This window comes from Drosophila grimshawi, unplaced genomic scaffold, assembly GCF_018153295.1.
Source record: "Drosophila grimshawi isolate 15287-2541.00 unplaced genomic scaffold, ASM1815329v1 contig_311, whole genome shotgun sequence".
NCBI lineage: Eukaryota > Metazoa > Arthropoda > Insecta > Diptera > Drosophilidae > Drosophila > Drosophila grimshawi.
In genome coordinates, this window is record NW_025063098.1 from 12,290,339 (window position 1) to 12,311,636 (window position 21,298).

At 40.5% G+C, this 21,298-nt stretch overlaps 10 protein-coding genes across 15 annotated transcripts in view; 5 read left to right on the top strand and 5 right to left on the bottom strand.

Moving 5' to 3' along the window:
- LOC6562990 (tropomyosin-1, isoforms 9A/A/B) overlaps positions 1-435 on the bottom strand; it is a 28,724-nt gene extending 28,289 nt beyond the window's left edge. For 2 of the 4 annotated variants that reach the window (XM_043214913.1, XM_043214911.1), the window contains exon 1: positions 348-421. The gene's annotated coding sequence lies outside the window, so the exon portion shown is untranslated. Of the gene's footprint in view, positions 1-347 lie in introns of all 4 variants that reach the window. The other 2 variants (XM_043214910.1, XM_043214914.1) reach the window with 2 other exon arrangements.
- A 2,850-nt stretch (positions 436-3,285) lies between these two features.
- On the top strand, positions 3,286-4,121 carry LOC6563663 (cytochrome c oxidase assembly protein COX16 homolog, mitochondrial). Its single transcript, XM_001989503.3, has 3 exons — positions 3,286-3,458; positions 3,541-3,773; positions 3,836-4,121. The coding sequence occupies exons 2-3, from the start codon at positions 3,655-3,657 to the stop codon at positions 4,035-4,037; spliced, it is 321 nt and encodes a 106-aa protein (XP_001989539.2). The 5' UTR covers positions 3,286-3,458; positions 3,541-3,654; the 3' UTR covers positions 4,038-4,121.
- A 44-nt stretch (positions 4,122-4,165) lies between these two features.
- Positions 4,166-6,040, top strand: LOC6563662 (nuA4 complex subunit EAF3 homolog). The gene is made up of 4 exons (XM_032737273.2): positions 4,166-4,316; positions 4,374-4,488; positions 4,550-4,665; positions 4,726-6,040. Exons 1-4 carry the CDS (start codon positions 4,175-4,177, stop codon positions 5,865-5,867), a joined length of 1,515 nt encoding a protein of 504 aa, XP_032593164.1. The 5' UTR covers positions 4,166-4,174; the 3' UTR covers positions 5,868-6,040.
- LOC6563661 (18S rRNA aminocarboxypropyltransferase) lies at positions 6,027-6,930 on the bottom strand. The gene has a single exon (XM_001989501.2). The coding sequence runs from the start codon at positions 6,850-6,852 to the stop codon at positions 6,049-6,051; it is 804 nt and encodes a 267-aa protein (XP_001989537.1). The 5' UTR covers positions 6,853-6,930; the 3' UTR covers positions 6,027-6,048.
- Positions 6,931-7,274: 344 nt separating this feature from the next.
- On the top strand, positions 7,275-12,328 carry LOC6563660 (centrosome-associated zinc finger protein CP190). Of its 2 annotated transcripts, XM_032736770.2 has the most exons (5): positions 7,275-7,290; positions 8,078-8,610; positions 8,689-9,724; positions 9,862-10,856; positions 10,924-12,328. In XM_032736770.2, exons 2-5 carry the CDS (start codon positions 8,209-8,211, stop codon positions 11,965-11,967), a joined length of 3,477 nt encoding a protein of 1,158 aa, XP_032592661.1. In that variant the 5' UTR covers positions 7,275-7,290; positions 8,078-8,208; the 3' UTR covers positions 11,968-12,328. The 2 variants fall into 2 exon arrangements, with proteins under 2 accessions (XP_032592661.1, XP_001989536.1); XM_001989500.2 differs by lacking the exon at positions 7,275-7,290 and having other exon boundaries at positions 7,855-8,610.
- Positions 12,329-12,629: 301 nt separating this feature from the next.
- Positions 12,630-14,584, bottom strand: LOC6563659 (zinc transporter ZIP3). The gene is made up of 5 exons (XM_001989499.3): positions 14,226-14,584; positions 13,904-14,163; positions 13,419-13,632; positions 12,904-13,282; positions 12,630-12,831 (listed from the first exon to the last, which is right to left on the bottom strand). The coding sequence occupies exons 1-5, from the start codon at positions 14,442-14,444 to the stop codon at positions 12,824-12,826; spliced, it is 1,080 nt and encodes a 359-aa protein (XP_001989535.1). The 5' UTR covers positions 14,445-14,584; the 3' UTR covers positions 12,630-12,823.
- Positions 14,585-14,904: 320 nt separating this feature from the next.
- LOC6563658 lies at positions 14,905-16,674 on the top strand. Of its 2 annotated transcripts, XM_032736887.1 has the most exons (2): positions 14,905-16,270; positions 16,345-16,392. In XM_032736887.1, the coding sequence occupies exons 1-2, from the start codon at positions 14,917-14,919 to the stop codon at positions 16,362-16,364; spliced, it is 1,374 nt and encodes a 457-aa protein (XP_032592778.1). In that variant the 5' UTR covers positions 14,905-14,916; the 3' UTR covers positions 16,365-16,392. The 2 variants fall into 2 exon arrangements, with proteins under 2 accessions (XP_032592778.1, XP_001989534.2); XM_001989498.2 differs by having other exon boundaries at positions 14,905-16,674.
- A 4-nt stretch (positions 16,675-16,678) lies between these two features.
- LOC6563657 lies at positions 16,679-17,873 on the top strand. The gene has a single exon (XM_001989497.3). It carries the CDS (start codon positions 16,717-16,719, stop codon positions 17,761-17,763), a length of 1,047 nt encoding a protein of 348 aa, XP_001989533.1. The 5' UTR covers positions 16,679-16,716; the 3' UTR covers positions 17,764-17,873.
- LOC6563470 (ATP synthase subunit O, mitochondrial) lies at positions 17,861-18,943 on the bottom strand. Its single transcript, XM_001989496.2, has 3 exons — positions 18,831-18,943; positions 18,166-18,606; positions 17,861-18,101 (listed from the first exon to the last, which is right to left on the bottom strand). The coding sequence occupies exons 1-3, from the start codon at positions 18,858-18,860 to the stop codon at positions 17,946-17,948; spliced, it is 627 nt and encodes a 208-aa protein (XP_001989532.1). The 5' UTR covers positions 18,861-18,943; the 3' UTR covers positions 17,861-17,945.
- A 127-nt stretch (positions 18,944-19,070) lies between these two features.
- LOC6563469 (protein SET) lies at positions 19,071-20,985 on the bottom strand. The gene is made up of 5 exons (XM_001989495.2): positions 20,900-20,985; positions 20,587-20,839; positions 19,787-19,976; positions 19,379-19,726; positions 19,071-19,323 (listed from the first exon to the last, which is right to left on the bottom strand). Exons 2-5 carry the CDS (start codon positions 20,833-20,835, stop codon positions 19,313-19,315), a joined length of 798 nt encoding a protein of 265 aa, XP_001989531.1. The 5' UTR covers positions 20,836-20,839; positions 20,900-20,985; the 3' UTR covers positions 19,071-19,312.
- Positions 20,986-21,298: the final 313 nt, after the last annotated feature.

Here is a 21,298-nt window from a genome sequence, read left to right on the forward strand (position 1 = left end):
ACCTCAATTTGGATTGTGAACCGAACCGATCTAAATATTTGAAATACTTTACAAAATATTTGCGGTTTGTTGTCTGAATATTATGCACAGCACTTTAATTAGTTGAATTATTTGTTATTATTTTGGTACTCTTTGATTATATAATTTATATGTATTTTTGGGAATGTCCTTTTTTACTTTTATAGAAAACTCTTTGCACTTTTTATATTTTTTAGTTTAGATATATTAAGTTAGCAGCAGCACATGGAGAATTTTTAAAATAATTTACTAAATTTCGTTTTTTAATCGAAAATTGAAAGATTTTTTTTCTTTTAAGTTTTTCTATATGTTGGCATTCCTTTACTTACAAAACTTTTATTCGGAGTTATCCGCGACTTGAACGGATTGTGATGTTCAACTGAAAATATTTATTCAATATACTGACGTTCGATGCCCGCTGTTTTTCGATTTCAAGCTGTTTTGTGGTTGTGTGCGTGCGTCACTGTGTGTGTGTATGTATGAGAGAGAGAGAGCACACATGCGAGTATCTGACAGATACTTTTGGGCAAAGCAACGCAAAGCCGCAGCCCCATCGTCTCTCAGCATTTTGCATGCTCAACACAAATCGCTGGGCGCTCAAATTTTTGTTCATTTTGAAACTGCATTTTGCCGCCACTGACGATGCCTCTCAATTTACGAGCACTTTGTTTTTTCTGCATGAGCACAAGAACCAACACGAACAAGAAACTACAAGAAGAATTCGTTGGCGCCTGCGTCGCTCTCTTTATTCGACATTTGCCTGCTCGTTTTATTTTTTTTTTCTTTCACCTGTGCCTTTGTATTTGTGTGTGCGTTTGTATTTGGATTTAGGCGGTAAGAATTTCAATAAAGAATTTCAAAATTTCCCAATATTTCTTCAAGCTTTATCTGCCAGTATTTTCGTTGCCTTCTCAATGTGTGTGTGTGTGTGTGTGTGTATCGTTATTTTAATTTGTTGTTTTTGTTTTGCTCTTTTGATATTTTGCATCTATTTATAATTTTCAGTTATTGATATGCCAAAAAACAAAATCTTGTTTCACATACATACATGTGTATATCTTTTGACAGTATTGTGCGTATTTTTTATTATAGATTTCTCTACAAGCGAAGAACAAATTCTCTATTCGTAATATTTGTAATTAAAATGCATATAAAATATGCAAATTTTACAATGGAAATGTTAACCACATGAATCATGATTCATAATTTTATGAGAAACGTGAAAAATATACCCAATTCAGTTGCAGATAACAACTTTAGATAATTCCATATGTAGATACACTTTATGCCCAATTAAGCACGCACAGTTTAAAGTATTACGCAAAACGTGAATAAAATGACCAGATGATCATATATACATCTGATATGAGTATATGATAACAGAGATATAGATATGAAAAGTTATAAAGAGATACATTTTACTTTTAAATATATTTTCTTTAGTTATCATCATTACCTTAATAAATTAAAATTGTAATATTCGATATGTGAATTTTTTAAACACTCTTCAATATAATTGTTCAACAATCCAATGTAAATTCAAAATATTTTATTGCAATCATTACCTTTCAGTTTTAACGCAACAAGAAAACATTGTTCTTTTTTAACTAGAATCACGAAGAAGCCGGGCCTAGTTTGAATATGACAATTATATCATCTATTTTAAAATTTAAAATTTTGTAGCCATATGTATTTGGACATGTAATTATTTTTGCCTTCTACACAAATGTAGTCGTATAGAATATATATATAGAATATGGAAATGAATACAAATATGTTTTTAGGAGATTTAAATCAATCAATCAGGTAATATAAAATGAACACGTAGTTTGTATTGTTGTTTTGGAAGAGATAAATATAAATGTTTATAAAAAATATTCCAAAAAGATAATTAAAGTGAATGATTGACTTTAAGCCTGAAACCAGTCAAAAAAATGTTTTACCGTCAATAATTTGAATTTAAAGTCAAAAGAATAAGTGTGAATAAAAATATTATTGTTTATTAAAGTGTATGATTCCAAGCCTTTTTAAGACTTTAAACATGAAACCAGTATAAACAGATATTCTTTAATGAAATTGAGAAGAAATGTGAATAAAAATAATATTTTTGGTTATTTGAAGTTCTAATTTATATTAATTATTTGCATACTATTATTTTTCATCATATGAATATATTTTTCAAAGTCTTATATCGCAATTTATACATATATTTGTATTAATTTTCTCATATGTACATACAAATGCCATGTTCTCAGATATATAAAAAACATTAATAGAAAGCATATCTTTTCTTTTGGAGAACAATTTTGTTTAGGAATGAGGGCACGTAAGAATTTATAATTAAATCCGAGCAGCACCCACATAATGACGTTTTTGCTTTCATTCAAAAATTTTTGGCGATGGGCAAAAACAGAAAAAAAATATGTATACATAAATATATTAAAGCTTTTGAAAGGCCGTGGACTAACATAGCATTGTAATGGCCAAAATGCTAGATCAACTTGCTTAATATGAAAAATAAAATCATGGCCATTGGATAACATATGTAACGCGAATAAATACAACGGATTTTTCATAATTCCAATATGTTCTAGAAAATATGTATTTATGTGTGTACAAGTCTAATTTTCAGTTGCGATTCAAACAAGTGCAAAATCTTGTTAACAAAATTGCATCCATATTTGGTGAAAATTGTTCAGAATTACAGAAACTTTAAAGTTCGGCCTAGACGACTAAAACTTAAAACTTGCAACTTGATGCGGTGCAACGTCGAATGGAGAAGCTTTAGATGTTGTCGGTAGGGTACAACAGAAATTGAAAAATAATCTTAGATCGTTGACAGATGAGGGGTGGGAGGCGAGGAGGCGGACCAACCCAGTCTCAGTGGCGCACCTGTGTCGACATCCCGCTGTGCGCCGGTGCAGTTGATGACTCAATTGTCGCCGTGTATCTAGCTCCTTGTGAATGATTTGAACTCAAATCCGAACTAGTTGGAGCTGTGGTACTAAAAGGAAATCTTTGCGACGAGCCACTTGCCTTGCCGCTGGCCGCTGCATAACGGCCAAGGTGAACCACAGATAGCGAGCTCAGTATGTTCCATATCAAATGTCGTGGTGGTGTGCATGTGAAAAACTTTTTGGCTCTCTTAAACCACCTCACTGTCAATTATTAGCAAAATAATAAAATAAAGCCAAACATATGTGCTTATGTCGGTGCAGAGGCTGCGCATAGCAAACCTTGAACTTAACGCCAAATGTATGTATGTACGAGTATATATGTAAATAAAAGCGTGCCATTTATTGTTGGCCGGAAGACAATTGCGAGCTCGAAATTGATTGCATTTGGGCGAAGAATTTGGCACAGCATACGACTCATTTGATTGACATCAAGGTCGAAGAATGTTTTAGCAAAGCTATTTCTAAATTAAAAGCGAAGAACAGGTGCGAACATATATTAAGTGTAGTTTACCCAATGGTGTTTTGATATTTTTAGCATTCGAATTATCGAAAAATACCGCCAAAGCAATCGCAACGTTGCTATTTATATCGATAATGTAATCACACGAAACTGCCGAAAATCATCAGCCCTGACTGGGCCAAGTGTTATCATTTCATAACAACAATACAAATAAATAATATGTCATTTACACAACGGATAAATTATTACGCCAAACGGAAATCAGTCAGATATGGAGTACCATTTCTTATTATGATGATAGGTGGCTCTTTTGGACTACAACAGTTTTCCAATCTGAGGTAAGCAGACGCGATAATCTAAATTGGAACTCACATGTACGTAGTTTAAATGTTCCGAGCAGATATCAGTATGCCAAGAAGCAGCCCGTCTCACCTGAAGAAATGAAGAAGTACGGCGTGAATATGAAAAAACGGCAAGAAGTAACGCTCGAAACGGAATATGATAAGGTGAAAATCATCGACATTGACCATTGGGAAAACAAGCGTGGTCCGCGCCCTTGGGAAGAAGAGGAGCTGGCAGCGACATCAGCAGCAAAACATTAGTTCTGTAACATTATGTGATGTAGTTATTAGCGTTCATACAATGTTGTAAATAAAATTAAGATCTTTGTATTGCATTGCATTGCACTTGATTCGGCTTTTTAGTAGTGCTCTTGTAGCCCTGGATAATCAAATTATATATGTATATAATAGGACTGCCAACCTGCTCAAATCAGCTGCGTCGCTTTGGCAAATATTTTCAAGCAAAAATAATGGGTGAAGTTAAACCTATAAAAATGGATAACTGGACACCATCCGATGCATCTACTTTATTTGCAGATGGTAAGTCCATAACTTATAATAACCCATATTTGTGCTTTCTATAAAACTATATTGTAGGGGAGCGGGTGCTCTGCTTCCACGGGCCGCTTATCTACGAAGCCAAAGTGCTGAAAACAAAACCCGAAAGTTCGCCGGTTGAATATTACATTCACTATGCGGGCTGGAGCAAAAAGTAATTGGGCAAAATATATTTAAATAATTGCAAGTTAATGTAAATGTTTTCCCATACATAGCTGGGACGAGTGGGTGCCAGAGAGTCGTGTGCTGAAATACAATGATGATAACGTTAAGCGGCAGAAGGAACTAGCACGACTCCACGGCGAACGCTCTAAGAAGGACAACAAGAAGGGTATGTCAAAGATTTATGTATAGACAATTTCATTGGTTTACCTATTCGCAATGATTGCAGGCAGTGCAAAGGCCAAGAAAATGGAGCAAGTAGGCAATGAATCTCGTGCATCGACGCCGTCCAAGGATGGCAACACATCGCTTCCGCTAAGTGGCATGAACAGCAGTAGCAGTGGCACCGCCAGCACACCCGCTGCCACTGCACCGGCTACGGCCAAGAGCGAGAGCAATAGTAGCAGCAGCAGTACAACCACCACCCACACCACCAACACTACGACCTCCAGCAGCAATAGCAGCACCACCACTACCACCAGTACCTCAAGTCGCAGCAATCGCAAATCCACACAAGCATCAGCTCGTCCCAACACGCCCAGTGCCGCTGGTGCCGGGGACAAGAAAGACGATACGGCCATTGCTGCGGAAACTACGGAAGATGAGCTCCCGACACCAGCGCCGCCAAAGACCAAACGCATGAGCTCACAAAATAGTAACAGCGAGTTGCAGCGTACGGCATCCTTAACCGGTGTTGCTGCGGATGCAAGTACAACGGCAGCAACAACAACAATACATCAGCCAACAGCAACAACTACAACAGCTGCTACTGCTGGTGCTGCTACGACTACTACAACAACCACGTCTACGACAGAAGCGCCTTGCGTGGAGAGTGAGGAAACGTATACCGCCAAGCTGGAGGTGAAAATCAAAATACCCGATGAACTCAAGCATTATTTAACCGATGATTGGTATGCGGTGGTGCGTGAGCACAAGCTCGTCGAGCTCCCGGCCAAGGTGACGGTGCAGCAGATAACTGAACAGTATTTGGCGCACAAGAAATTGGCCCGAACTACCAGTGCCAGCAAGGAGGTGGCCATTAATGATGTACTCGATGGCATCATGGAGTACTTTAATGTGATGCTCGGCTCACAGCTACTGTATAAATTCGAGCGCACCCAATATGCAGATATAATGCAAAAGCATCCGGATACGCCGCTGTCCGATCTGTACGGCTCATTTCATCTCTTACGACTGTTTGTGCGACTTGGCTCCATGCTGAGCTACTCGGCGCTTGATCAGCCGGCAATGCAAACGCTTCTGGTTCATTTGCATGATTTTCTCAAGTTTTTGGTGAAGAATAGCGCCGTGTATTTTACTATGGCTAATTTCATCAATGTCGATCCGGAATATGTCCGTAATGCACAGTAGCTAAAGCGTTAACCAGCCAAAAATGGATAGCTTGAATTGCAAATCAAATCCGTGTAGCTTCTAGAATGTAATTTGAGAGTTGCTTTACAAGAACTGGCTTGTAAAATATATAAACATTTATAACAACTTTTTGTATAAACCAATAAAAGCTTATGCAGCCTCTTTTAAAATTACAATTATTTTATTTCTCCTCGTTACTTTCTTCATTTGAGCTCTCGCTGCTACTTGTCGGATAAAACTCCTTTAGATCTCTAGGTTTATTGCGTTCCTTTTGCTCTGCTTCCAGGTATTCATTTTGCACCTTCAGAATCTCATCGCTGCTTTTACACTCCGCATATGCATTCAGCAGCTTCTGGTTTAGCTCCAGAAATGCATGACCCCAAGAGAATTTGCCCATAAACCAGCGTGCTTCTTCAGTAAAGCCGCATATGTGAAGCGTTGCTGCAATGGCCTCCACACAGCTTAGCTTGCATGGTTTACCATAATTAATGGGATTAGCTGCCACCAGAAAAGGCAACAGGCGCGGATGGTGACTTCGCATCCTATTGAACGGCGTCTCATCCAGCTTTGCCCAGGAGCAGTCGATGACCGCCACTCCCGACGCACTAACAATCTCACGATCCTGTGGACTAACACATAATTGCCCAACGGGTGAGAGGACAAGACCTGGAAACTTTTGACCCAAACGCAAATTTGAAATCAAGCCCAGACGCGCCAGTTTTCTGCCCGAACACTTTTTCGGGTCACAGTGATTGAGATCCCACATGGCGACAGAGAAATTGGGTGGGTGTCCAAGTCCCTCCAGCTTGTCACCATCTGTGGAATCAGACGAGGAATCTGAATCAGACTCGGTGCTGTCATTGGCATTGGACAATTCGTTGGCCTGTTGAGCAAAGTTGCGTTCGCAGTTGTGATTGGATTTAACGTTGCGATAGGAAGCTGCACCGGCACCACGTCTGGATTTGCCCCTATGTCGCGCACTCATTTTAATTATTTAAATTGCAATTATTTAAATTAAAAAATATTTTTTTTTGTGTGTCTGGATAGCTGCAGCTTGTTATCGATTTCGATAAGCAAGCCGCATGCTTCATTTTGGCGCCTTCATAGATTTTAAAAACAAAAAACAGTTTGCGTACATTGTAAATTGTATGAGTGAAAAATATTTACAAATCTCATCTTTTCATTTACCTATCTTTTTAGATCAATAAACTGCAAATACATCCTAATCAAAAACTTTTCACGCAAAAATTACGATTCACATAAAGCGGAAAATTACTATCGATATGTAAAATAATTATCGTTGGTGTGACAGTTGCTGTAAAAAAATGAGGATTTTTAATAAGGTCACTCTGACGCCATCTTTTTTTGTTTCACGGAAAAAATTAATTTGTCCGGTAAAAACAGTGTGCAATAAAAAATAGATGTATGTTTAATGCGTAATTAATATTAAAAAACAAGACAACATATTTTCGTGGATTAAATGCTTGCAATTTAGTTACGATTTGCATAATGACGATATAGCAGAAACTAGCGATAACGATAGTAGTCTGCTAATAAACGTTTTATGTGTGGACAATCTACCGCCAATTTATTAAATATAACATAGTTGCATTTTTAAAGAAGAAAATATATTGTGTAGGTAATTAAATCAATTATGTTAAATGTGTGCAAAAAAGGTGAAGTGCATTGTGTTATACATATGCAAATATTACAAGCTTATATATATGTGGCATACTTACTAGAGTTGAGAGCGTGACTCTTTTGGACTACAAGCACACGACAAACATGAGGAGACTTCCGAATCGAATTCAATACATTAAATGTTTAGCATTTTTTTTAGCTAATAATTGATTTAAAAAATAGATGCCAATTAAGAATTTATACATTATATGCCAGAAATTGTATAGTAACATACAGTTCGTGCATGCGTTGAGTTTGACACTCTTGCACACTCACCGTGCGTCCATCCCTAGCATTCACACACACACACACGCACACAAACAATGGAGTTGCATTGGCGCGCCAGTGACAGTTAATGTTTGTTGAAAATCAATCGACGCCAGTGCACCCCGTGAATTTGAGTTGTGCGAAAACTTTCAAAAATTTGTCGTAATTAATTTAATTAAATTGCTTTCTATATATTTTGTGTATCTATGTGACTGTGCTGCGTTGCAATCGTATCCTCAATTGAAATTGCCTGCCCCTATCAGAGTACAGTTGCGCCAGCCGCACGCTAGAAAAGCCAAACAACGACAACCGACGACGACGACATCGCGACGGGGAGGCCGCGTTCTTCCAACAGAACACACAGAGTTATTTTTGAGAGTACGATCCTAACAAAATGGGTGAAGTGAAGTCTGTGAAAGTGGACAACTGGGGCGTCTTCTTTCTGCAGAAGCTCCAGAATTTCTTCAACAAAACGGACTATTGCGATCTAACGCTACAGTTCCGCGACAATTCACAATTGAAGGTGCATCGTTTGGTGTTAAGTGCTTGCACCGATTACTTCAATGCACTGGAGCAAACATGCGAAATCATTGACGACGCTCTCATCATGCCGGCCGAATTTCAAGCCGATGTTGTTGTGCCCATTGTCAATTTTATGTACACTGGCACGCTGGAGTTTGAACTGAAGATGTACGGCAAACTGTTGCGCACCGCCAAAGAGATGAACATGACGGTGTTGTTGAAGTTGTTGGAGGCACATCGTCGCACAATGGAGAATGTGAATCGACAACAGAGAGTGAGTGCTGTTTAGCTACAGATACAAATATAAGTTACAAATATTAAAAACTAATATTATTACTAACTTTAAACACAGCCACCCAGTCCGAAGGGCATACGACGACGTCCGGTGGTGCCCAGCAGCAATGCCTTGGTAGCACAGCAGCGCGGATCCATGCCCCAAAATCGTAGTGGACCGTCGCCCGGCAACGCCAACACGGGGCGTACAGGCGGGCAACAACCACGTGGTACATCCACAATTTTACGCAGTGGCGGCATCAACAATCGCACACAGTATGGGGAATCCACATCGAGCTCCTCGTATATAAAGCAGGAGCCCACCTCACCGTTTGAGCAGCTCCGCAAGGGCTACAATAACAATAAGAGGCCGGCACAGACTAGCCTGCTATCGCCGCCGTCGAAGAAGCCCAATTTGGAGGAGGTCAAGGAGTTTGCTGAGCAGCAGCGTATGCGCAAGCAAATTGCAGCCGAATTTGGAGATCATGGTGATCCGGAATATGACAGCATGATGCTGTACGATGATGTGCACACAGGCGACGATGATGATGACGATATGCCGCCACAGCCATCAACATCGAAGCAGCAGCAGCCGCCTCAATCTGGCACACAAACACAGATGGAGCATGGCACAACGACCATTATACTAAAGCAAGACTCGCCCAGCCAAACGCCAACGATTATTGTCAAGGATTCGTCAAACACCAAGCTGAATCATACAAAAATCATCGCTGAGGTGTTGCGTCAATATCCGCACATCGTCAAGGGCCACAAGAATATCAAACTGAAAATAATGCCCAATACTCCAGTGGAGAAAGCAGCCACTGTCAAACGCAGCTCGCCGGCACCAGCAGCACCAACAACTGCGTCATCGGCTAACAACACATCGCCGCACAAGAAGCTGCATGTGTCCTTCAAGCCAGATAAGCCCATGATAACCACACAGCATCAGAAGCCAGCACAGAAGTTTACACAGCAATCGGCGTCAGAGGGAGCACAGCCTGCGGAATCTGCGGCCTCCACAACATCAACTGCTGCTGCAGCGGCGCAAAAGCGACGCATTGATAGCAAAACGATGCATTCGCTAATTGCACTAGGCGCTGAAAACACATCTGGTAAGCAAAGGCCCCCACAAATTAGGTTTCTAAATTGAAGTTAATCGATCGCAAAATATTGCTGAATAGAATTTAACCATAACCAAAACAAGACTTCGAATATATCATCTTTATTGTCCACCCCGATTTTCTTACAGGTCCTTGGCTGTGTCTGCGTTGCGGCGTTAACGGACGCCCAATTAGCATTCCATCGTATCGCGGCTTCCGTCGCCATCTGATCAACACCCACAAGGAGACAATTGATCCGGCACTGTGCGAGCATTGCGGCTGGCGTTCGGGCAACAATCGGGAGCTGCATTTCCACATGTACACCGAGCATCAGATCAAATCGCTGCTCTACAACTTTGCTGAATGCGCTCTTTGTAATCGAACGTATTTGACCAAGGGCGAACTGGAGCAGCACATCAACGAGGCGCACACGGATGATAACAAACAGCAGTGCATTTATTGTAACAAGGTGTTTGCTCAGGAACTGCAGCTGTACAGGCATATGAAGAGTTATCACAAGGCACAAGCACTGGAGGATGGCATCATCGATGAGACCGATGAGGAATATCTCGGCTCACAGGATGAAGATGAGCAGTTGGAGGATGACGACCAGGAAGAGGATGAGGGCGAGGGCGAGGAACCAATGCAGGAGGCAGAGGAAAAGGTGCGCATTCTGTCTGACATCAGCTTGCCGGCGACCAGTGCCATTGGACAGCAACAGTCCCGCGATCAACGAGAGGAAGCCGAAACGGAATCGGATCAACTGCTGCAGACCCAGGAGCAGGAGGTCAAGTTTGTCGGCGCTGATGGCAACGAGGTGGAGCTAACCGAGGAGCAGCGCAAGGAGATCTTGTCACAGTTGAATCAACAACAGGTTGGCACACCCAGCGGCGGCGTTGTCATGGTGCTCAGTGAACCCGATGGCGATTCCAAGCAGGAAGGCGATGCCAAATCCTCAGCGGGCACGGAAGACGAATACGATGACAGTCAAATTTATAGCGAACTGGGAGCCACCGGTTCCGTGGAGAGCAGCAGCAAAAAAAGCGAAGCTGCCGATGAGAGCAAGGAGTCCATTGACAATCTTGAATGGGCAGAGAATTTAATATCAAAGCACGACCTAGAAGCGGAGCAGACCAGCAAAGAAGTGAGTGTGGCACATTTATGATGTAAATCATTTTAATTCTCAATTAAAAATTGTATTTCAATAACAGCCAAAGGCGGAAAAACGTCGGGATGACATTAGCGAAAAGCTTAAGGAGCTGACGGGCGATTGGACCGAGGATGAGAACGAGGATGACGACGATATGGTTGACAAGCCAGTCACTACGGAATTAAGAGCATCCGTGGAGTCGGAAACTGCCGCTGAAAAGCAAACTGTAGAAGTTGCTGAAACCGTACAAGAAGTTGTCGAAGAGCAACCTGAACCGGAAGATGATATTGACTTGGCATTGGAAAGCATGCATAAGGGAGGAGACGAACCGGAGGCCACTACTACAGAAACCATCGAGGAAGCAGCTACTTCCAGCAGTGCTGATGTAAGCCAAGCAGCGTCTGAGTCGGAACCAGCTGTTGTAAAGGATGCTGATGAATCAGAAAAACCAAGCGCTGAGCTCATAAAAGTGGAATCCTTAGATGTTAAAAAAGAGCAAGAGCACGAGCGGCAGGAGGAATTTATCAAAGAAGATGTCCCGGAAACGACTACAGTCGAGGCTGAAGATGATGTCGATATCAAGGCCGAAACCGATGACATCAATAATGAAACAGTAGCAGAAACTAATGAAGAAGATGCAGCTGATGCGAATTTGGAAACAGATAGTATTCGCAAAGGTCTAATCGATGAACTAATTTCTGAATCGGAGGCAATTAGAGCTGACGCAGTTGCTAACGAACGACCAGAAGAAGCAGAGATGGATGTGCCGGCAAATCAGATGCCAGAGATTGATGGCTCTGAGGCGATGAAAGAAGAGGATGCGCCGAAAGCTGTTGAGACTGCTGAGCAATCAGAAGCCCATAATAACGAGCAGAAAGCGGAGGAAACGACGACGACAGCAGCCGTGGTAGATGCAGTCGCAGCCACAGCCGAAGAGAAACCCAACAGCAGTGATGAAGGCGCCGCTCTTGATGGCAAGGCACAATCGCCAACAGGCACGCAGGAGAAATTGAAGAGTCTCATGAGCGAATGGGTTGACGATGAAGATGACAATGATGATGAGAATGATCATGGTGTTAATGCAGCGGCGAAAGAGCAACTCTAATTTCTAGATTTATTTATATGTTAAGGTCGGTTTTCGATTGCCAGTGCTATCAGCCTGAGAAATGTAGTATGTATACATATGCATATACATATTTATAAATACATATGTATGTAACCAATGAATAGAGCTATTGGCAACTTTTTTAGTCTAAAAAGCATATTTCGGTTTCGATTGTAAATTAAAAACTGTTTCAATGACTCTTATTTTGATTATATAATCACATAAAAAATATATATATTCGTATACATATATTTAGAACACAAATTAAAGCCTAATGCCTATCAGACCAAACATTATAACACTTTGCAATTTGTGCAGATTTTATCATTTCTGCAGCGTTTCACCACCAACAATTGAATTTTAAGTAAAATTTACAAATATATATTTATATATATATATAAATATCTATATATTGAAAATATTACATATACAAATATGTAGTTACATAAATGTTGGTTTAAAGTAACAATTTTGATGGTAAATGTGTATGCAATTACATTTAATCGATTAGGATGAAAATGTTTTATGATTGATATACCTAGTAATACAAATCAAAAAACTTTTTTGATTACCACTAAATTGTAAGAATAACAAACACATAGATACTTTGGAGAAAGCAACAAAATATAAATGTAGATATAAAGAAAATTTGTGTTTTTAATTTCTTTGTGTACTTTTATATTGGTCTAATCACAGTGACAAATCAGATTAAACAGATTGACACATACTTAATTCGGACTTTACAAAACAAACATCTTGAGAACACTTAACGATAGATTAAAAAAATATTACATTAAAATAGCATTTACAGAATTTGTGTGCAACTATAATTACAAGTTAAAAACAACGGAGATTCTCAGTCATCTGAAATAGTTGAAGAAAAAAAAGAAAATAGATGCGCAAAAGTCTACAACTGATTATTTGGCAATAACGTACCAGCTAGATAATAGTTAATTACGCACATTGTCGTAAAGCCAACAAAGAGAGTCGCAAACTGTGCAAATCCCGCCCAGCGACGATTTAGATTACTATGCCAACGAGCCTTCTCGCGCGGTATCACTTCGCAGACGGTCACATAAAAGAGTGTGCCTCCAGCCAGGGCTTGTACAATTGGTAGCGTCGTTTTAGACCAGGTTGAGGGTATATTAACGATAAGCATACCCAGTCCAATCCCGCAGACGGCACCCAAAGCAAACACCGAAATGCCAATGAATTGTGAGCGAATGCTTGTTCGTGGATTTGAGCGAAACTCAAGACCCAGACAAAAGCCCATCACAAATTTGTGACACGCAACGGCGCCGAGTAGAAAGAGCACCTAGAATACAAGAGGAGGCAATCTGTGTATATGAATATTTACAGTTCTGATTCTCTTATCTACATAAATATTTAATCTGTGCGGCAAACTAATTCAGCAACATAAGCTAAACCAATTTATGTCAAGGTAGGCTTACCTTAGTGGATGAGTTTTGTACACCGATAGCCAAACCCTCAATCGCCGAGTGCAATGAGAGGGCCACAAAGAGACCCAATGTCCCGGTCATGGATTGCGCACATGGCTCCGTGTGGCTGGTATGACAAATCCGGGCATTTGCATCCTCCACAATCTCGTCGTCACAGCCGGAAACGGCAGCATGATTGTGTTCGTGGTTATTTTGATCATGGCCGCTGTAAAAGCAAAGACAATCAATACATTTAATCGATTGAATACATAAAATAAATAAAAGTTTTCTAGTCGAAAGGGTGGTGACAGATAATTATGAAATTATGTTATGGCAATGCTTTACATATTGTAGTAAAAGGGAAAGTAAGCATTTATATATAATACACTTTAAATTGTCCGAATGCCTACTTCTGTCGGCTACACTGCAAATACAAAACTTTGTAATACCCCCTACACACATATGTGGACTGGGTATTACAAGCACAATTGACTTACTTCTCGTGATGATGATGATGGTGCGTGGAAGATGTCGCTGAATCCGCTCCTTGTATTAAAGGTGCACGTTCGTCCGTTGCTCCATAGGATCCATTGCTTTGGATTTGGTTTGTGACACCTGTTGTAGGTGAGGCGGGTGCATGTGTATGCTGAATGGCCTCACCAAAGAAATAATGTACAAACTCATCAATGAAATATATGATGAAAAATCCGCCACACATGGCAACCTCGGCGAATTTGGAGTTCATTTGCTCGCGCACCTGCAATATTATAATTTCATTGGTTTATCGGATTACAATCAGTCGAAATATTTTGGCGTCACCTCTGGCAAAATATGCACCAGTGCCGTGGCTAGCAAAATACCGGCACCGAAGCAGAGCATCAGTGATGTTATCAGTGGAAAGCGTTGTCGATTGCGTTCCCCAATGATCACAGGCAACATGCCGGAGAGAAGGCTGCCAAGGCCGAGGACTAACATGGCCAACACTTTTTCCATAGTGCCACGATCGTCGGCTTGCCAGTTGGTGATATTTGTACTCATTGTGTCTGTTAAGACTCAGTCATCAAAACTGCAGTAAAATTCGATAGACCAGATGGATATTGAGTTCGTTCGCCCGTGCGTCGCAGATGTTCAAAATTAAACAACTACTGATCCGCAAACATGAACGCGCAACTGACTATCAGCTATTGCTGGGCGAATCATCGATTAGCATTGATAAATTTAATTTAAATTTTATTGCAAACATCGATGTTTTTATCGATACTTTTGATTTTTAATTTTTTTCAGTGTTCCAGCAACGGCCGCTGCAAGCAAGAAAATGTTTTGCAAAGCAGAAACGAAGAGTTAATTTTATTTTTATTTATTTATTGATTATTATATTTTAAAACATTTGAATTTCCATTTTAAAATAACTACTACTTCTATGTTTTGTTAATCAATGGTTCCTCGGTAATAAAATCAATATTTGAACTTTTGGCGTCCCCAAAAATTTAGTATTTTGTCCTCAATTGTAATGGACCGTCGCTGTTTAATTTGTGGACAACTGCCCACATCTAGCTACTCCTATCCACACGACATCGTTGAGGCAATCAAATGGCAAGGTCTGCTTAATTTCTTTGTGCCCATTGAGATTTTGTGGCATTACTGTTGCGTTTGCGAAAAGCACATCGATGAAACTGGTGTCAATGTTCCGGATAAATCAATTTTCAATACAAATGATCAGCGGCCAAGAGTCTCGTTTAATGAATCCGCTGCTGTTCTCTACTTTTGCGATGCTAAAACACAACCGAATTCTGAAACACACCTGCAAAGAAAATCGGATTACCTGCACTCTCGTGACTCTAATGAACAATCGTCTCGGAACCCAGGAAATGATCATCATTTCAACTATATTGACTCTGGCTTGTTAAATTTTGAGAATATGGGAAATCTCCAGAGGGCAATGGGGAACATGGGAGATTATCAAGAGGACTCTAAGATTCAAAATATGTTGCCAAAAAGACACACTTCTGGTTCCGAATCCTCAGAATCTCACTTGAAAAATTTCAAACTTTGCTTAAGTAGTTCCTCTTCTAAAGATTTAAATGTTGCATCCAAAAATTTTACAAAAGGGCAAACAGAAAACAATAATTTCGTACAGCTGGGCAGCTCCCTAACATTTACTTCTGGTCCTTCTTGTCAGGCATGGGCTGCAAAGAATAATCTATTGCAAGACACTGAAAGTTCAGTCAAGCAAAGCGATTTCAATCGTATTAAATTAAATATGAAATGCAATCAGTTGGCACACCAGCAGACCAAACTCCTAGAGGATCAGCAAGGACAGCGTGAGCTGTTGAAGCCGTCTGAGTATCATCAACAAGTGCAGCATCCGCAAGAGCAGCTTAGCCAGCGTGCTCAGAACTACGATCAAGGAATACATTGTCCTTCTGGGACCAGAAATTTAAAATTTTGCTGTAATTGCAAGGATGACAAGAACTCCCCTTCGATCAATACTCCAGAGGGCGGCGATGGAACACAGCAAGAGGCTTCGATGAACACAGTAAAAACTAAGCTGACACTTTTACCTTGCAGGCCAACACCACCGGTTAATGTGCTCATCATGGTTGGCTCCACGTTACCAACATACTGCAGTAAAATTAATTTTGGGGAGAAGCCAGCTCAAGTCTCAGTAATCCGTGTGTTGGAAACGGACTACTCTCGGGAAAAAGCCATCTTTCCAGATATCGATGAGCCCAAGTTTTCAATTTGTCGACCACCCGACGAACATCAAAAAGATGCTGATAGCGCCCAGGAAGTTTTGCTATTGGAAGTAGCTCAGACTGAAAACAATTCCTGTGCGGAGAACTGTGGCAACAAATGTCCTTCACGTAAGACTGCTACACCACTCCAGAAGGTGATACAGGATACAAAATCAATTGCAACTAAATTTCCAACAATGCAGGAGCAAAAGTCGCGCATTAATGAGCTGAAAAATCTCGTGACACAACAGCAGCGACTGCTGCAGACGATTCAGGCCAAACTGGAAGTGCTCCAGGGCAAGGTGAACGCAGACACAATGCCAAATATGATTCCTCGAATCGATGCAGGTGCCTTTGCAAAACCGAAACAGCACCGAACATCCTTGAATCCAGGATTGATTTCGGCAATGGCCAGCAGCAACAAGACGAAGTGATTTCATTTCAACCGGAATATTTCCATCACAGATAACTTAATATACAAATTTACCAAAAACATGAGCAAATTGTCAAATAGAAAAAAAAAATATAAATCAAATTTATTTGAATTTTAAGAACACACAAATTGAACTGTTCTGATGAGCCGTCGCTGTGTCGTCTGCGGTAAGGAGTCCGCTGAGAATGCCCCCGATGGCGCCCATTACCATCCCAGAAACAAGAAGGAGGCCCTTATTTGGCAGCGAAGCATGGGCGCAACCGATACATCTGTGGAGGACATACAAAAATGTTGTTGCGTCTGCATTGAGCACATTCCACAATTTGTGGTGCGTGCTCAGGAGCAGGCTTCACTTAATAAGGACATAAGCAAGTCAGAGAAGAATAGCCATGAAGCAAAATCGTCAAAAAATGCTGTCCATAAATTTGAAATTCGAGGACCATCGCTAAATGTCCTGCTCCTGCCTGGTGCCGTTACGCTGCCCCCTCATTGTGAAAAGTTCAATGGGAAGACGAGCGAAAACGATGAAAACCAGGAGGATGTTTGTCTGGATGAAGAAATCTATGTGAAGGAATCGAGCTATGCGAATTGCTGTGCGATCTTAGCAGATATGGATGAGACCGAAGTAACAGTGCTGCAAACACCCACGCACAACGACGATGATCTGCGGCAGGAACACAACGCGGAATATGGGGATAATAATTGCACGGATGTTTTGGTGCTAGGTCAACGAAGCAGCGACAAGTGTCCCTACAGATGTGAGCAGTGCTCTAAGATGGCATACTCTCCAAATGATTCGGCTCATATCCCTTACAATTTACCGCCTCTGGGCGACGAGAATGGCACCAAGATACATAAAGAGCTAAGCGATGTAATTTTACGACAGCAGCAGCGTATATACGAGTTGGAAGTCCTGGTCGGTCGCCAAAACAATTGGCAATTGTCATTGCAGCAAAAAATTAACGAGTTGAATGCTGAATTCGGACGTGTTGATATGCAGCAGGAACTGACACAGATTGCATCCAATTCAATGCATTCAGAGCCCATTGAGCAGCTGTCGAGTCAGCCAAAGATGACAACGGGCGGCAGCGTGCAGTGGTATTCTCAGCGGTCTCTAGCACATGAACAGTCGAAACAGCCAAATTGCCTGAATGGAAGTCAAAATACTATAATGCAGTCGGAGGCTTGAAATTATTGGATTATACAAATTTACGTGTTTTCGTTAGCGAAAAATGTTGAAAAAATAGTTCACACTACTTGTGACATTGAAACAATTATACAAAATGTACATGTCTAATATCTGGAAACGTTTAATGGTTCTATCCAGGCGGTTTATTCGCTATTACACAAATCAACGTACATCGTACAAGTTTAAGCAGCGGATTGAATTACATCTGTGTAGAGTTTCACTTTGGTGGCAATGCTCATATCCACATACTTGTCACCAATGGAAACAACGAGGCCACCAATGATGCTGGGATCCACACGAGAGGTGATCTTCAACGACTCGTTGCCCTTCAGGAAGGACTGCAAGCGAAATGTCACACATGATAAACTTGGTAGCCATTTAAATATTACAATTAGATTTTACCTTGAGAGCGCCCTCCAACTGCTTGCTTTGGCTAGCATCCAGGGGCTTGGCAGTCACTACTTCGCAGACAACCTCGCCGCGGTGTGCAGCCATGATGGTCTTGAAGGCATTGATAACGGTGTCCAGCTTCTTCAAGCGTCCATTATCAGCCAAAAGACCCAACAAATTGGCGGTAGTTGGGGCAAAGCGCAGCTTCTCAGAAGCCTCCTTCAGGGCTGTGGACATGATTTTCTTATTGATGATAGGACTGGTGACATATTCGCGCAGCTTTTTGTCGCCCTTAATCGTCGCTTGCAGTGCGATCAGATCTTTTTCTACCTGATCCAACTGGCTCAATTTTGAGGCAGCCGAGTACAGTGCGGTAGCATAACGACCCTCCAGTCCAAACACCTGCACTGGCGGCTTCACCGTCTGCTGAGCAGCGGAGCTGAACGTGCGACTCTGTAAAAATGGCAAATTCCATTATTACATACACAAAGTCAATTCAAATCATAATTTGATTTTTGCTTGTTGGTTAAAATTGCAAATTACATAACCAATAAATCTGCGTTAGATAATTATTTTGTTTGTCGTTGCTAATGTGGACAGCAAGTTCAGTCACTTTATATTTTAGCTGTATTGCACATTCAGCAAAGAAGATTTTGTGTATTTTATTTACGACGTACCAAAAGTGCTAATTTGTTAATGGAGGCCATTGCTTATACTGTGCACAGAATTTTTCACCTAAAAATCGCAGCTGCACCGTACAGGGTTGCTTCGTCTACGCAATGATAGAGTTGCCATGGTAGAGAATTCTTACCAGGGCGGCGAACAATGCGGCGATAACGATTATTTTCAGCAGCACTAAAATGCTCGGAAGAGAAAAATTCAAACAAACATTTCTTAGATTTACGCCTTTATTTAAATGTATTTTAAAAATCTGTTGTTTAATAGATGGGTTTTTCGGAAATACATAGGGATTGTACTTAAGACGTAACTGTATAACTGCCTAAAAATTGTATTTGCAATTGTGTTGCAACATAAATAATGTTGACGCTCCATTAATTGAATCCCTACATAACCATACGAAAATAATAGTTAAGTGGTTAGCACTATGGGAACTCAATTGGAAAAATTAAAATTGCTCATATATTATAGATTGAAGGATTTACTTGTCATCTGCAATCATAAATTTGTTAGTAGTCATAAAAGTTAATGCTTGGGGCAAACTAACCTTCATCCTCAAGGTCTTCATCACCCTCATCTTCACCGTCATCATCCTCAAATGCTTCCTCTTCGTTGTCTTCGTTCTCATCCTCTTCCTCTGGTTCCACCTCAATATCAGGTACGAGATAATACTGCAGTGGATTTGGCCAAAGATCATCCTTTATCAGTTCAGCAATCTCGTCATTGACGGGGTCAGCATTGTCCGAAAACCAATCGAAGAAAGTCTTGTAATCAGAGTTCCTTTTCTTCTTGTTGCCATAAGGTTTCTGTAGCAACTGTTTAAGTAGATTTTTTCCCTCCTTCCATTGTATGGGCGTGCTAGTAGACGCGGGCCAATCACCATTTTCAGAGGTAGCTGAGCGTGTATAATATATTCAATTAATATGGGAAAACAAAATTGAAAAAATCCACCTACCCGCCGAATTCAAATGAAACTCTTTGGTGAGAATCTTGTTTTCAAAATAAGAATTTTCATCGAAATGGAAATTTATGCGGTATCCAGATTTAATATCCTCGAATTCCTCAACCTCCAGTTTGTTTAACGAATGCAGACACTCTTCTTCTTCTTCGTCCAGAATGTCAGATACTTGCGGGTGGTTGATGAACTACAAAATGGAACTCAAATTAGTACAAATTCAAAAGTTGGCTTAGCCAGACTGACAAAATATGCATACATGCTTGCTATCGATAACGATACCTGACAGCGTCGCATACAACAAATGTGCTTTTACGTGTATATAAATGTATTAATATTACTATAGAAGCAAATATTAGCATATTGATACACAAAAAAAAATTTAGAGATTAATTAAAAGCATACAGAGAGCATAGAATTTGCGCCTTGAGACGCAGACACTTATCGATACATTGGCACTCACACACATGTACATACACCAGAGCACACGCACACGCAGACAAAAAAAGAGCGGTGCGACCGGTGGCGGCAGCATGCATAGAAAACAAGATGAAAAAGAACAAACGACAAAGTTCCTCGAATAGAGAAATTTTTCTTGCACATGTAGTAGAGACACAAAATCAATTAATGTTTTTAGCTTTACTATTGTGTCACTAGAAAATAAATACTTTACAGAGAAATTAGAATTTTGCAAATGCTAAATGCAAAACATGCAAATCATTGCCAGTTAAAGATGCCGCTGCTTTTCTACACATGTTTGAGAACATTTACGAGAACTGATGTACACATATAATACTTACGGCAGTCACCCAAAAATTGGGGATCCGCTTGACGAGCTCGCTTCGCTTCTCGTAGCACGGTTTGCGTAGTTTGTTATATTTTTGCTCGACTTTTAGGATCTCGTCGCTGGCTTTCTCGTTCAATGCGTCAATCTCGTTTTGACAGGCATCGATTTGTTCCAGCGCCTCAGACTCCTCCTCATTGGGACCGGCAGAAGTATTTGCATCGGCGACAGCATCCAATTTTTGTCGCTTTGGCACACTCGACATGATGCTGCTTATATCGGTGATAACGTAAAAATTAAGATTTCTCGATCAATGTATAGTAAATTACAATTAGTTTATCTAGTACAGTTGAGCAGAAGCCGATTTATTAGACACTATGCGCGCCGCTCGATGCGATTGCGAATTCTGCTGATGAGTGTGGCCGAATATTGCAATCGGCAATATACCAAATAGCAGGATTAGACCTGGAGGCACAATCGACGTTTGGAGACCTCGAACTGTTTTACTGATTTTCGAATAAGACATCGATTAAGTATCGCCATTTTCGATGTTTTTCAAATAAAATGTTCTCATAACTTTTATAGTTTAATTTTTTATAGTACTTTATTCAAACACAAATGATTAATTATTAACATTTCGTCTGTTTGTGGGTTGTCTACAGATCAAAAACAATTTTTCCAAATAAATATTTCTATTATGTATTTTTCATTTTGAGAAATATCAATAT

Bases quoted from the DNA above. Each gene is read 5' to 3' on its own strand.
- LOC6563658 (XM_001989498.2), top strand. From the start codon at position 14,917: ATGGACCGTCGCTGTTTAATTTGTGGACAACTGCCCACATCTAGCTAC.
- LOC6563661 (XM_001989501.2), bottom strand. From the start codon at position 6,852: ATGAGTGCGCGACATAGGGGCAAATCCAGACGTGGTGCCGGTGCAGCT.
- LOC6563657 (XM_001989497.3), top strand. From the start codon at position 16,717: ATGAGCCGTCGCTGTGTCGTCTGCGGTAAGGAGTCCGCTGAGAATGCC.
- LOC6563663 (XM_001989503.3), top strand. From the start codon at position 3,655: ATGTCATTTACACAACGGATAAATTATTACGCCAAACGGAAATCAGTC. The intron at 3,774-3,835 runs GTAAGCAGACGC...TGTTCCGAGCAG, and splicing joins CAACAGTTTTCCAATCTGAG to ATATCAGTATGCCAAGAAGC.
- LOC6563662 (XM_032737273.2), top strand. From the start codon at position 4,175: ATGTATATAATAGGACTGCCAACCTGCTCAAATCAGCTGCGTCGCTTT. The intron at 4,317-4,373 runs GTAAGTCCATAA...ACTATATTGTAG, and splicing joins ATCTACTTTATTTGCAGATG to GGGAGCGGGTGCTCTGCTTC. The intron at 4,666-4,725 runs GTATGTCAAAGA...CAATGATTGCAG, and splicing joins TAAGAAGGACAACAAGAAGG to GCAGTGCAAAGGCCAAGAAA.
- LOC6563469 (XM_001989495.2), bottom strand. From the start codon at position 20,835: ATGTCGAGTGTGCCAAAGCGACAAAAATTGGATGCTGTCGCCGATGCA. The intron at 19,977-20,586 runs GTAAGTATTATA...TCCATTTTGTAG, and splicing joins CCAATTTTTGGGTGACTGCC to TTCATCAACCACCCGCAAGT. The intron at 19,727-19,786 runs GTAGGTGGATTT...ATACACGCTCAG, and splicing joins GTTTCATTTGAATTCGGCGG to CTACCTCTGAAAATGGTGAT.
- LOC6563660 (XM_032736770.2), top strand. From the start codon at position 8,209: ATGGGTGAAGTGAAGTCTGTGAAAGTGGACAACTGGGGCGTCTTCTTT. The intron at 8,611-8,688 runs GTGAGTGCTGTT...CTTTAAACACAG, and splicing joins ATGTGAATCGACAACAGAGA to CCACCCAGTCCGAAGGGCAT. The intron at 10,857-10,923 runs GTGAGTGTGGCA...TTTCAATAACAG, and splicing joins CGGAGCAGACCAGCAAAGAA to CCAAAGGCGGAAAAACGTCG.
- LOC6563659 (XM_001989499.3), bottom strand. From the start codon at position 14,444: ATGAGTACAAATATCACCAACTGGCAAGCCGACGATCGTGGCACTATG. The intron at 14,164-14,225 runs GTGACGCCAAAA...ATAATATTGCAG, and splicing joins TGGTGCATATTTTGCCAGAG to GTGCGCGAGCAAATGAACTC. The intron at 13,633-13,903 runs GTAAGTCAATTG...TTGCTTTTACAG, and splicing joins CATCATCATCATCACGAGAA to CGGCCATGATCAAAATAACC.
- LOC6563470 (XM_001989496.2), bottom strand. From the start codon at position 18,860: ATGGCCTCCATTAACAAATTAGCACTTTTG. The intron at 18,607-18,830 runs GTACGTCGTAAA...CCATTTTTACAG, and splicing joins TTAACAAATTAGCACTTTTG to AGTCGCACGTTCAGCTCCGC. The intron at 18,102-18,165 runs GTAAAATCTAAT...TTTCGCTTGCAG, and splicing joins AGTTGGAGGGCGCTCTCAAG to TCCTTCCTGAAGGGCAACGA.